This window comes from Aplysia californica, unplaced genomic scaffold (assembly GCF_000002075.1).
Source record: "Aplysia californica isolate F4 #8 unplaced genomic scaffold, AplCal3.0 scaffold00430, whole genome shotgun sequence".
Classification (NCBI taxonomy): domain Eukaryota; kingdom Metazoa; phylum Mollusca; class Gastropoda; order Aplysiida; family Aplysiidae; genus Aplysia; species Aplysia californica.
Window position 1 is genome coordinate 414,996 of NW_004797700.1, and position 14,600 is coordinate 429,595.

The following is a 14,600-nucleotide window of genomic DNA, read 5'->3' on the forward strand; positions in this document are numbered from 1 at the left end:
ATAATAATAGGGCCTAATAATAATAATAATAATAATAATTTTTTATCAGTCGTCTCTGTTTCTCTATTGAAATGTTGCACCCTTTTGTCTTAACTGGCTGGGACAGACAGACCAGAACCAGCCCATCTCCCAGATGATACAAGCAGTGTCAGTGGGGTGCACAGCCTCACTTTTTGTCAGATTCTATTACTTTTAGTTCGCGTGACTCAGCAGTCACTGAGTTAATGTATTTGGAGGAATTAGACTTAATAACGAATTGTGTGCCAGATGGCTAAAGTTGCGAAATTAGAGCTTTCTATTATATGTGCAGATACCATCTTTTCTGAGTATCTGCACCAATGTTATGTCGTTCATGTTCCGAAAGTTCAACAGTTTTTGTCATGCTGCTTTTTTAAATATTGATTTTTTTTCATTCGCACTTGTCCAAACATTTTTACAATTTTGCATTGCTTTCTTGAGCGAGTCTAACGAAATAACCAGACAAGTTACAATATCCATTCTTTTTTAGGTCTCAAGAGCAGAAATGCTTGCTTTGGGTGCATTAAATGATAATTACCATAATAACAAGGATACACCTAAAACTGTAAGTTGAAAAGTACCAAAAATGAAATCAGCCCAGACAGAGCGGCGACAGGGAGCTGACCTCCGTGACCCTGACGTGACAAGGCGCTCGGCGGGGAACACACCACTACATCTAAAATTCCACTGCTGGTGTGCCGTGGATGGTAAAAATCTCTTCAATTACACAGACAAATCTCTTTTTTAGTTTAGTTTTAGTAGCGGTTTTACGGCACTCGCAACTGCATAAGGTCATATGAGCGCCAGAAGATTAGTGGTGTTACAAGAGAGTAATAAACATAAAAAAGAAGAAGGGAAGATAAGGACGATAGATGTTTGATAGGAAAGAAGAAGCAAACCACACCAGAGCACCCGCCAACCACCCACACAAATCTCTATAATCTCCAACCCTCTCTCTGCCACAGGCTGCGTCACCTGAACATGTCCAAGAACGAGATCTTCTTTGTGCCACAACTCAAGTCTGTGGAAGGTCGCGTGGTCACTCAGGACGGCAAGGACAAGAAGCGCCCTCGGAGACCAGGCTCCGGCAGACGAAGCTCACGCCGGTCAAAGTCACGGGCGGCCCAGGAAGCGTCGCTAATTGACCTTGAGGTCAAGGCTAGTGAGGTCTCGTCTTCGGGAAAAAACCCTGCGGATGGAAAGGGAGAATCTAGCTCTGAAGTGAAGGAAGGAAGCAACGTTGCCACTGAGAAATCAGGTAGGATTACTGCGATGTGCAGTGTAGAGAAAATGAAGTGAAGGAAGGAAGCATTGTATGATTACTGCGATGTGTGGTGAAGAGAAAAGTTGGGTTTTTTCTCTCAAGAAAATGGGGATTAAAATAATGGAAAGCTCTGCTCAGCTGGATCCTTTTTTTTTTTTTTACCTCTTCATGATATTAAGGTCCCCTGAGTGATTGGTTCTTATTAACAGTGTGTGTGTGAATGAGCTGTGGTGTTGTCAGCATATAGGCCAGGCGAAAGCTTGTCTTTGAAGGGGGAGAGAGAGAGAGAGAGAGAGAGAGAGAGAGAGGGCAGGGGTGAAATGAGGAAGATAGAAAAGAGAAAGATAAAAGGAGAGTGACAGAGAAAGAGAGAGGAGAGTAGGAACGAAACATGTAATAAATACAAATGAAAGTCGTTTTTTTGCAAATTTCTAGATATTTTGTTTTATATTGTGTTTTTGACCTGGATCTTTTGTGAACTGTCGTGTTTTCTTCTTTTTTTAAAACCTCTTCAAAGGAACCCAAGTGACTGAAGGCTCTCACTTGCAAGGTCAGTGTTTCTGGTTTTCTTCCCAATAGTAATAGTTATAATAATAATAGCTAATAATTTTAATAGTAATAGTAATAATAATAGGAATAGAAAGAAGAAGAAGAAGAAGAAGAAGAAGAAGAAGAAGAAGAAAAAGAAGAAGAAGAAGAAGAAGAAGAAGAAGAAGAAGAAGAAGAAGAAGAAGAAGAGGAGGAGGAGGAGGAGGAGGAGGAGGAGGAGGAGGAAAAGAAGAAGAAGAGGAAGAAGAGGAAGAAGAGGAAGAAGACGAATAGTAATGAATGTAGGCCTAATTTTTATAGTAACAACAGTGATAACAATAGCAACAGTTTTAATGATTGCAATGATAATAATAATAATAACATTAGTTATGATAACATGAGCAATAGTGATGCAGAGATCACTTGCTGAATTGTTGTCCCTAAATCTTAGTTTCCTTTATTGTTTTTTTCTTCTTTTTTTTTCATAGTTGAAAGGACTATAGTTTTCTTCTTGCCTTTTGAACTCTTCATGATTTCACACATAACTGTTACTTTATTGAGTTATAATTTTTTGTTTAGGCAAGTAGGATTCACCTAGAAACTTTCTAATAAAATTATCATTCTCTTTTTCACCTAGTTTAAATGAAAATGAAGACTACTTAACTGTTTATCAGTATTTTTTATAAAGAGTTTTTCTGTTTGTAATAATTTAGTGAAATTTTTAAACAAGAGTCTGCGGTATGGCACCTAGCACCTTCTCTCTCTCCTGTGAATCAATTTTGTTCACATTGTATTTTGCTTACCAGGCCAAGGCTCTGGTAAGTGTTAGCTTTGTTTACAGATTTTGTACAACGTCACCTTTAGTTGTTTGCTTATGTGTGTATGTAGTTTGTTTGTTCACTTTTTTTCTGTTGTGTTCACTGCCACAAATCGTCGCTTTTAAGGACAAGCGGGCTATCCCGAAAAATGCTGTTTTGAGAAAATTAAAGTTAAAGTTTTTGGATTCTTATTCAGTCTCTTTAAAAGACAAGGAGAGTTTTCTCTATAACCAAACAAATATACACACAAATGAAACCAAACTTCTCCTCTATAGGTAGGGCAATGCTCACTTTTGGTGTAGGTCAAGATTTCTGGAAACCCCCGAAATCTGGGTTAACCCACTTATCCTTAAAAGCGACCAAATGTTGCCTGTGCTGCAGTGGAAACTGTGGGTACCATGAAGTACCAATGGCTGGTATTCCTACTTATGACCAGAGGAACAATTACTCAGGAAAGTTCCATCATATTTAGATTGCTTAGCAGGTTTTTTTCTTTTTTCTTTCTTTTTGTTGCTTTCTGGTAGATAGTGTAGCTATAATGTGATCAAATAATACTTAATCAATATTTTTTGTACTACTTAGATTTGAACCAAGGAGTCTTGGTATTATCAAGAGTGTAGATGGTCTTTAGCATCTAGTTCCTTCTCCTGATCCTTCATTTTCATCTCTTCTGGGATATATTAGGTAGAAGTGGCAGCTTTGAGCAGCTTATTACTAGACGGGGACAGTATTGCATACAGATGTATCTCAAAGGCCGTCAAAAATGACTTACGCCTGTATGCAATACTGCCCATGAAGAACTTTGTTGCTTTTTGTTTTGTTTCTATTGATGCATTGTGAATATTCAAGTCTAATACTTAGAATGGTGAAGACATCTCACAAGAGTTTTACAATTACCCTTAGTAGTACTGCAGTATCAGATCTCGGTTGCTTATGGAAAAAAAAAGCTAGCTTTACAGATGGTGAGTTCAATATCTCTAAGTGGGTGGTTGGCGGGTATTCTGGTGTGGTTTGCTCCTTCTTTCCTATGAAACATCTATCGTCCCTTTCTCCCCTCCTTCTTTTTTGTGTATGCTACTCTCTTTTAACATCTATTCTTCGGCACTTGAATGATCTTATTGTGTTGCAAGTGTCGTAAAACTCTTACTAAAACTAACAAACTAAAACTTTGGTTGGGAACAGGTAAAAAATTAGTCCCTTTTATTCCCTTTGGGAGAAATAATGGTTAAGATGCAAGAACTCTATCAAACTTGTTCAAGATCTAAGGCTACAGTGCAGGCATAACATGTTTCAGAGGTTACATCAGATTCACGTAATACCAAAGAGTCTACATAACAAGAGGGGCCACTCCTCTCTTTGAGCCAATTAAAAAAGTGTCCTCAAAATTCGGTGGCACCCTCTTCGCAAATGCGCACCCTCTGCGAATAGATTTACCCTACTTGTGTTTAAAAAATCAAAGTGAAACTAACAAGTTTTTGAATAAATAAGAATTTAAATTTCGGAAGAACGCTTTTAAAAAAATGATTACATTGACAAAAAACCTCTTCCGGAGGAATGGGCGACTGTTTTCTTCGTTTAATTTGACTTTAGAATGAGAGGCGAGAGGTCATTAAAATTGTAAAAACCTAAAACTCCGCACTGAACGAACCCAAAAAGCTGATGAACAGCAGTCGGTCGGCGCACGCCAGGAGGTGCTATTCCTATTCTTCTTCTGGAAAAACGAAAGAGAGCTTCAAAACAGACTGCAGCGCTATCTGAAGCAAAGAGCGGACTTCCGGCGGACACTTTTTTGGCTGAGTGGGCCCTCTTGTTATTTATTATCTTTGGTAATACACAACACAACATCAAAACAGATGATTTTTTAAACGCTGTTGTTTGCTTGAACAGTACATGCTTCCAGGAGTATTTGTTAAACTTCAATCAGTGCACAGTCCACAATGTGAAAGTTAGTGCTCTGCGCAATGTAAATCTTTGTACAGTACACAGTGTGAATGTTTGTGCTGTACTTGTACAGTACATAATTGTGTGTACAGTACCTAAATGTGTGTACAGTACATAAATGTGTGTACAGTACCTAAATGTGTGTACAGTACCTAAATGTGTGTTAGTACCTAAATGTGTGTACAGTACATAAATGTTTGTACAGTGCATAAATGTGTGTACAGTACATAAATGTGTGTACAGTACATAAATGTGTGTACAGTACATAAATGTGTGTACAAAACATAAATGTGTGTACAGTACATAAATGTGTGTACAGTACATAAATGTGTGTACAGTACATAAATGTGTGTACAGTACATAAATGTGTGTACAGTACGTAAATGTGTGTACAAAACATAAATCTTTGTACAGTACGTAAATGTGTGTACAGTACACAATGAAAATGGTTGTACAGTACACAGTGTGAATGTTAGTACCGTACGTAAATGTGTGTAAAGTACATAAATGTGTGTACAGTACATAAGTGTGTGTACAGTACATAAATGTGTGTACAGTACGTAAAAGTGCGTACAGTTATTCCAGCTGCGGACATAGAACACTGATGACTACTTGTCTCTATTGTTGTTTCTTTTGACTATTGCACCCCACGCACTGTGGGTTTTTTTGTTGTTGGTTTTCTATGAGAGAAGAGAAGCCTGTCAACACAGTTACGTCTGAGAACATCCTTATCTCCCCTTCTTCTTTTTTATGTTTGTTACTCTCTTGTAACGCCTCTAATCTTCTGGCGCTCATATGACCTTATGCAGTTGCGAGCGCCGTAAAACCTCTACTAAAACTAAACTAAAACACAATTACGGCCATGCGGTGGGTGGTTGGCGGGTGCTCTGGTGTGGTTTGCTCACCTCTAATCTTCGGCACTTATATGACCTTATTGTGTAGCAAGTGCCGTAAAACTCTTACTAAAACTAAAACTAATGATCCGAAAATGCAAAAGGTCAAATCCTCTGACAAAAAATTCTTCACATCAGAATTAAGAAAAAAGTGATTAACAGTTTAATTGGGCGTAATTAAAGTTGTAATTTGTAATACCTTGTGCAATATATATATATATATAAGCTATTTGCTTTGAAGTTTCAGGAAACAAAAGCTTGCAGATAAAAACTGATACGATAACTCTTTCTGAAAACTACATCTGAAGACCTGTCTGTGAAAAGTCCAGATATGTGTCACTGACGTGGTGGAATCAGGCGCTCGTCAACTTTTAGGCATATGGGGTTATCAGTATCATCTTAATGCCTGTTCATTTGCCTTATATTTTTGATTGAAGGAGGTCAGAGTCTCCTGGTTTTTAGAGGTCAGCTATTGAGAAAATGGCTGCCAAAGTTTAGAACTTGCATAGAATGATGGTCCTCGGCAACTGAAAATTTACATTTTTTAATGCCGTTAATCAACGTTTTTCAGTAAAATTCACCTGGAGCTATGTTTTTATTTGGACATAAAAGGATTTGAGCCAAAAAACAAAAATTTGATAAAAATTGTTTACCCGGTGGGAAAAATGCCTGTTTCTCCGATTTTATTATTTTGACGAGCGCCTGATTTCAACACGATACCTCACTTATAGCTCTTCACTCGCTGGCTATGGGCCAAAACATCCATCAGTGCTCACAAAAAAAAGGAATGTTGATTCTGGAATTTGAATGTAAATCTCAGCTCACTGGTAAACATAAGCTTGTTTAGAAGGGCCTGAAACTGAAAAAAAAAAGTTACAAACAAATAAGATTATATTTCTTAAAAATTGATTTAGATTCTATAATTTCATTTTTCCGATTTTTTTTCTTCCTTGTTTCAATTTTTTCTCTTTTTTTTTAAAGCACATTTTTCTCTGTTTTTTGTTTTTTGTTGTTTTTTTCAATTTTCTTTCTGTTTTTAATTTTTGTTTCTATTTTATTTTCCATTTTTTTCAAGTTTAAGGCTCTATCTTTCTTTTTGATTTATTCTGTTTCTGAACTTAAAAAAATTTTTTTTAAAAATCTTCAGTGGGTTTTTTAAAATCTCTTTTTTCAGATCTTCTTGCGGAGGACTTCACATCAGGAGACTTGTCTGCTCGCATTCAAGACTTGGATCTAGAGACCAGCCGCGGGGAGGAAGTGACGGCAGCGGTTCCCGAGAAATCTGAGCCTCAGATGCCACCATTTCCTGAGCTGAGATACCTGAATCTGTCATATAACAAGGTCAGAACGCTTAGAACACGGGTCGACTTTCTACTTTCCTGGTTCTGGATTGAAGGCAAAAGAGGCAGGGCGGGGCAACGGAGAATAAGTTACTTAACTCTTTATCTCCGAGGGGGGTAAACCCACTACGCTGGGGCCCTTTTTTGGTGCTAAATCTAAAAATGACGAAAACATAATTAAATGGGTCATCAAATCGAAACTAGCAAACCTATTTTGATAGTTCTTCATCTAATGAATGAACTTCCGGTATAAGAGATCTGTTTTCGGCAATTGCAGAAATGTAATTTGATGTCGAAGTTGTCGTAAAGGAATGTGCCCGAGCCGCTGTCAGGGACTCACCGACGCAGTGGTTCCGACCACGAGCTGCTGGGAGCGGCTTAATTCCGGAGATAAAGAGTTAAAGAACTTGCACTGGTGGATGAAGGGAAAACACAAAAGATAGCACTGATTTTATTAAGAGCATCTGAGCTGAGAAATGAATGGCTAATCCTGATCGCTGAGGTCTGTTTCAGATGTGGCACTTTAAGAAGGAGAAGGAGAAAAAGAAGAAAAAAAGAAAAAGAAGAATTTTTTTTTTTCAAACGCAAAAACACGGAGAGAAGAAGAAAAAGAAGATTTTAAAATCTTATCTTATCTTATCTTATCTTATCTTATCTTATCTTATCTTGTCTTGCCAACTATTTATGCATACTTTATGCTGGTTCTATAACATATTGTATCTCTGTGACCTACATTACTCAGATCTGTGAGGAGGACGCTCTGCTAGCCGTGGCTGCCTGGCCTATGTTGATGGAACTGGACATTTACCAAAACCCTCTGACCACTGAGAGGAGTGGTGATCCCCCTTTGCTGCGACGCTTCTTGCAGGACAGGCTTCACATCAAGCTAAACAGGTTTGTTTGGTTCTGTTTGTATGTGTAAGATTATGATGTATGCTTCCCGGGAAGCTGACAATGTTTCTGGGTGTTCTGTGGTCTGCTGGGGTAATAATATAGTGTAAAGTGCATAGAGCTTGCTTTCGAGTGGGGACATGCGCTATACAAATGCTGTTTATTATTATTATTATTATTATTATTATTATTATTATTATTATTATCATGATGTGCACCGATGTGGGTAATTATGATAAAAGATAATAATAATAATCACATTTTTATCGATCCCTGTATAAATACTTAATAAAAAATGCATACATGCACAAATACATACGTGAATACACAATATCACACCAATACAGAAAAATTTCACAAACATGCCATCGCTGGTCACCACCGTGCAGTGCCCTGTATTTTTAGCCCAAGGACACACACACCCCAGGGACCACCCATCTAAACCCCTTGTCACCGACACTTACTTGACATTACTTTTGAGTCTGAACTCACTATACTCATTTAGCTACTGGACCCCCCTATATGCGTAATTGTAAATTGTACATGTACACACACACACACACACACAAACACACACATACACACACACACATACTTACACACATACATATATGTACACACACACACTCATACACACACCTGTATTCACTAGTAGCTATTTCAAACAATGATTACAATTACTCTTATTTTCTCACTTGGGCTGAGAAGGCTATGAACAGTGTATCCAGCAAAGATTTCTCAGATATTTATGTCATGTTAACCCTTTCTATTCAATAGGTCAAAGCCTGATGATGTAGTGGGATTCCTGAAGACGAGCAAAGTAGAAATACGACCTAAAAACATCAAGGTAGGACTTTATTTTGTTCAGATTCTTTTTTACATTTGTGTCACAACGCGGTGGAACCAGGCGTTCGTCAATTTTTGGGCATATGAAGTTATTGTTATCACCTTAAAGCCAGTCCATTTGCCTTGCTTTCGATGAAAAAAATACCCATTTATCTTGTTTAATAGTCGAGATATTAGCGATTGAAGGAAGTGGGGGGTCGCCTGGTTTCAGAGGTAAAATTAGCGAGAAAATGGCTACCAAAGTTTAGTTACTTCCATAGTTTGAGAGTTCATAGAAACCTAAAATTATATCTTGTATGCCTTTATTCAACGTTTTTCAGTAAAATCCACACAGAAATGTGTTCTTTAATGTGCATAAAAGGTGTTGAACCAAAAAATGAAAATTCTATGAAAAGTCTCAAACCTGCCTAAAAATGCCAGTTTGTTCTTTCTGTTTATTTTGACGAGCACCTGATTTCACCCCGCTGCCTCACTTTTAGTTAGTGTTGATTCAGCCATAGGAAAAGAAGGTTTTTGTTTTGTTTTTGTATACCAGCTGCTATTACTTCAGTTTAAAAAACCCCCATCAAAACTCTTAGCTGATGGTTTGAAAGTGATCCTTGTTATACAATTAGATAACATTGCTCATCAGGTGGACAAATATGGTTTTTTTTTCAACTTCATTATTTTGATAAGCACCTGATAATTATAACTAGCCGGGTACTTGTTTGATGACCAAAAGTCTATCGTCCTTATCTCCCCTCCTTCTTTTTTATGTTTGTTGCTCTCTTGTAACACCTCTAATCTTCTGGCGCTCATATGACCTTATGCAGTTGCGAGCGCCGTAAAACCTCTACTAAAACCAAACCACCGTAAAAGTATTTTGTTGCATGTAACAGAGAATGTGCGCTCATTCCAGATCCAAGAAGTTGTGCCTAAAGTCCCGCGACTCACAGTTGAGGAGAAGATGAGGCTTGAGTTACCTCCCCCACCACTTTCTCATGCCATCGAGCATGGTTCCAGCCCTGTGCCTATGGACTTTCATGGTAAACAATGTCATTTTTCTTTAATGTTATGTCCAGGAAAACGTACAAAAGAAAAATCAAGGTCTTTATTTGATATTATTTACTATCTTATATTATCCAGATGGCTTAAACAATCTTGTAATAACTTTTTAAAGCAGCCTTTTAATTTCAAGTAATTGCACAGAGTTGTGGGTGGTTGGCGGGTGCTCTGGTGTTGTTTGTTTCTTCTTACCTATCAAACATCTATCGTCCTTTTCTTTCCTCCTTCTTTTTTTTGTTTGTTACTCTCTTGTAACACCTCTAATCTTTGGCACTTATTTGACCTGATTGTGTTGCAAGTGCCGTAAAACGCTTACTAAAACAAAACATAGAGTTCTGCACAGAGGGCTGAAATGTGCTGACAAAATGAGTCGTTACTTCTCGCAATCCACAAATGGAGATATTGGCCAAGAATCGACACTAGGGTCAAATTTGTAGAATTTCTATGGATGCCATATTCTTTAACTATAACATGATGAGCGTGATGTATCTATTTCCATATGACTTGACTCTGAGAAGTAACTCATTGAAGAAGAAGAAGAAGAAGAAGAAGAAGAAGAAGAAGAAGAAGAAGAAGAAGAAAAGAGAAAGAAAGACATCTGGAAGAGCTGAAAGAGCACAAAGAAAAAATGTGGTATACCTAATACAAAATGGTAACACACTTTACCTCAAGCAGAAATATATATATTATACATGTTTGTCCTTCGAAGGACAAACTATACAAAGATTATTGGGTTTGTTATAGTTTGAAAATTGCTGATATTTAACCCTTCCAGCCCAATGCATGTATATTTTCAGCAGCGCTTGTACCCCCTACCGTCCCAAGAGCGTATATTCTCAGTTTCAGGGGGTACCGAATTTGTGTATTTTTTGGAAATTAGCGAACCTAATCAAACTTTAATTTTCATAATTTATTTATTCGTTTACCTTTACACATTGTTATAAGTTATTATCTAAACCTCATTACAAAGATACCACATCACTTTTTAGAATGCAAGCCTCTTTTTTCTGAAATGCTGCTGTATTGGCTGGGACTGGGGTTAGGGAGTGCACAAAAATGGCTGGGGCTGGAAGGGTTAAGTCAACATGTAACTTATTCGTCTTTGACGAGGATACTTTCTATCTGTCAGGCAAGAAGAAAATGTCTGTTCTGCCTCCAATCCCGACCACCCCGAAAGAGGAGCTGACAGAAGCCTGGGCTGAGAGGATCATGGAGGAGGAAGAGGAGGAGGACGAAGACTCCTACAGCAACGAGAGGGAGGATACTCAGATGAGCGCGGCTCAAAGGGACAACTCGGATACTTTCTTCATGACTCAGGTTATTATCACTGATCTGTCTGCCTGCCTATCTATTCTGTCTGCCTGCCTATCTATTCTGTCTGCCTGGCTATCTATATCTTGCTACCTAGGTTATTATCACTGATCTGTCTGCCTGCCTATCTATTCTGTCTGCCTGTCTATCTATTCTGTCTGTCTGTCTATCTATTTTGTCTGACCGCTTGTCTATTCTGTCTGCCTGCCTATCTATTCTGTCTGCCTGCCTATCTATTCTGTCTGCCTGTCTATCTATTCTGTCTGCCTGTCTGTCTATTCTGTCTGCCTGCCTATCTATTTTGTCTGCCTGCCTATCTATTCTGTCTGCCTGCCTATCTATATCTTGCTACCTGTCTATCTATTCTGTCTGCCTGCCTATCTATTCTGTCCGCCTGCCTATCTATTCTGTCTGCCTGCCTATCTATTCTGTCTGCCTGCCTATCTATATCTTGCTACCTAGGTTATTGTCACAGATCTGTCTGCCTGCCTATCAATTTTTCGGAAAGTGGTAAAAATCTCTAAGGAGAGCTGACAACCCGGAAGTTCAGGCCTAGGGTTGAGTGAGTTAACGTTCTAATGACTCTACGTACAACGTGAACCTGTCTAAAATGGCCTGTTTTCTCATCCTTGACTATGGGTGACTGTCTTAGATTGTCTTGTCTGTTCCAGTCTGTCTGTTAGTTACCAGTTGGGGGGCGGGGGTGGGGTGGGGGAGTAGTCATCTCACACTTTTTCCACTTTGTGTTTTTCTCTTTTTTTTCCTTTTTAGCCTGATGACATAGAGGCCAAACACAGTGGCCCGAGGAGGGAACCCTCAGTTGCCGAGGACAGACGAGTGAGAGGAAAAGTCCCGGAGGGGGGTCAGGCCGGTGCTGCCAAGGTCGTGGATGGCAGGTACAAAGGGTACGAACTCCTGCTGGACATTGAGGAACTGGAGAATGAGCCGGAGTTGCCTCCTGCAAAAGGTATGTTACCACGATAATGATAATGATAATGATAATGGTAATAATAATGATAATGGTAATGATAATGATAATTGATAATGATAATGGTAATAATAATGATAATGATAATAATATAGTAATAATAATACTAATGATAATAATGTGATAATGATCATCACCATCTATTGGTATAAGCAAAGAGAACTCTCAAACCTGACCCAATATGTGCATAAGTCTGAGATTTTCTGTCTGGCTGCCTGTGCTTTGAGTTACTTAGTAGCAACAATTGTGCAGGGGAGGAAGAAGGCACAGCGGGACTACATGCACAGAAGATGAATTTGTAGAGGGAGGACCTTCTTTTTACTTATACTAGACTGACTTAGGCCATAACGACAGCGCTGTTGAGATGCTTTGTCTATATTGTCCATATTGGTGTCGTATTTTGTATTATTGGACGCTGATTTATGCTATAAGTTATGTTTTGAATGTGCAGTATGTGCCATTGTAACCCAGGTTTTGTTTGGGAGATACATTAACCCTATCCGTGCGCCCTGGGGTCATTTTGTACCCCCGGAGTTGTATTCTTCACATTTTAGAATATTTCTAGTATGAAGGTGTCTTTGAAACTTTCAGTATTTCTCCTAAAATCGTTTTTGCAGACTGCTATGCAAAGCGTACCGATCGGATTAACGAGTAAATTTCCTCTTTGGAAAGTGGAGGCACAGAGTTCCCCACGTTGTATGGATACGGTAGTCAAACACGACGTATGGACACGGTTAAAACGTTTGTTTTACTCTGAGGTTTTTTTTTCCGCTTTGTTTCTTTTGTTTATTTGTCTACATTTTTTTTTCCAACCAGATATCCAAGGGAATATTCGGGCCCTGAAGCACACACTGAGCCACCAGCTGGTTTATCGTGACCCGGCCATCGAGCTGAGCAAGGTCAAGAAGATGGTTCAGGAATACCGCAGGGTAAAGGAACATTCAGACCAAAGATGCACGCCTGTCTGTCCATCTGTCTGTCTGTCTGTCTATCTGTCTGTCTGTTTCACCGACGGTAACTGACTGTGGTTGTCAGATTCATAACGGATCTAGTATCTCCATCCGTCTACTGGGATTTTTAGTTTGTTTAGTTGTGAGTGCTGTAAAACACTTGCTAAAACTTAAAAAATGACCTTATTGTGTTGCAAGTGCCGTAAGAAACTTACTAAAACAATATGATCTAAACTGTGTTGATAGAGGTGTAAAACATTTACAACAATGACATTGTTTCTTTCCCAGGCTCCGGTTCCGCCAGCCAAACCTCATCAGAGCTACCAGGAGAGGATTGACGACGCTCTGGAGAACCTGAAGACCAGGTCGATAGTGGAGGAAGAGAAACTGACCACGGTTCTGAAAGATCGTTCTCGACTCCGCAAACAGTTCCCTGAGGCGGACAATCTGCTTGGTCAGGTGAGTCCAACATCATGCGATAATCACTACGTCATGTGGTCGCTTTTAAGCGCTAGTGGGCTATCCCGAAAAATGTTGTTTTGAGAAAATCAAAGGTAAAGTTTTTGCCGCTTGTTCAGTTTTTTTAAAAGACAAAGAGAGTTTTCTCTGTAACCAAACAAATATACACACCGATGAAACCAAACTTCTCCTATAGGTAGGGTTATTCCCACTTTTGGTGTAGGTGAAAATTTCTGGAAACCCCCAAAACCTGGGTTAGCCCGCTTGTCCTTAAAAGTGTCCCATTGTGAGGTACCACAAGGACACATTTTTAAAGTGTTTGAAAGTAGATGCTCTTGTCTGGATCAGAAAAAGCTGTAGAAAGGGTTACGAATTAGTTGCCTTCAGTTTACAAAAAGAATATCATATTTTAAAAATGAAAAGAACTCTGAACGCAAATAAATAAATTTCTTTTCACTTGTCTTCGTTAGTTTGGAGAAGAATGCCATGAATCTGAGACGAAATTAACACTTTGTCCTGATTTTGTTGCATACTTTTCCAGTGCACAAACTTGCATTGTTGGCATACCTATATTTACATAACTGCACGTTTGATAGGCCTTCTACTACTAAAGAATCACCTGTCTTATAGGTATATAGAGTAGGAGTTTCAATTCTCATGTTGGGATAATTTTGCGCATCTTCAATGTATTCCTCTCAGGTTAAATAGACCTTGACACATTTACAATGTCAACAAAATTTCTAAGTCGGAAAAAGTACAGTGTCTCATAACATTTTTATTCATTGACCCATTTTCAAGAATGAAAAAGCTGCAATCATTATTTGACAAGTTCTTTCATTATTTTGTAGAGAAAAGTGAATTTTTATGAATTTGAAATTTTTCTCTTGTGGTACCTGTTAACAGGCAGAGTGAAAGTGGTGGCACAAAGTTCCCCACATCGTATGGATACGATAGTAAAACACAAAGTATGGATAGGGCTAAATAACTTTTTACTTTTAGCATTTTTTCTGACTTTTACACTTTCTTTTTGTTCCCTTACTTCACATTCAGACTCAGTGAAAGTACAATACTTTGTAAAAAAACTTTTAGCACTGTTACTAAGTTTTTCCACTTGCTCTTTTGCTCCTTCACTTTCAGATCCAGCGGAAGTACAACGCTGTGCGAGTCCACTCACTGAAGGACGCCAAACAGGCGAAACAGATCACGGAATCTGTGCTGAACCTTTTGCCAGACTCAAAACCTGTTGCTGGGAAATGAGGGAGGATTATTTTAAGGATGGGACGGGAGGAGGGGGGAGGAAGGGGGGAGG

General features: G+C 38.7%; 1 protein-coding gene across 2 annotated transcripts in view; it reads left to right on the forward strand.

The window, feature by feature from the left end:
- Positions 1-14,567, forward strand: part of LOC101858352 (X-ray radiation resistance-associated protein 1) — a 21,951-nt gene extending 7,384 nt beyond the window's left edge. Inside the window, exons 7-18 of one of the 2 annotated variants that reach the window (XM_005104671.3) lie at positions 984-1,276; positions 1,800-1,832; positions 2,617-2,628; positions 6,637-6,803; positions 7,545-7,696; positions 8,471-8,540; positions 9,438-9,564; positions 10,713-10,900; positions 11,666-11,861; positions 12,699-12,811; positions 13,121-13,291; positions 14,429-14,567. In XM_005104671.3, the coding sequence (XP_005104728.1) occupies positions 984-1,276; positions 1,800-1,832; positions 2,617-2,628; positions 6,637-6,803; positions 7,545-7,696; positions 8,471-8,540; positions 9,438-9,564; positions 10,713-10,900; positions 11,666-11,861; positions 12,699-12,811; positions 13,121-13,291; positions 14,429-14,548 (1,642 nt within the window). In that variant the 3' untranslated portion in view covers positions 14,549-14,567. The remainder of the gene's footprint in view (positions 1-983; positions 1,277-1,799; positions 1,833-2,616; positions 2,629-6,636; positions 6,804-7,544; positions 7,697-8,470; positions 8,541-9,437; positions 9,565-10,712; positions 10,901-11,665; positions 11,862-12,698; positions 12,812-13,120; positions 13,292-14,428) is intronic. The other variant, XM_035971408.1, reaches the window with a different exon arrangement.
- Positions 14,568-14,600: the final 33 nt, after the last annotated feature.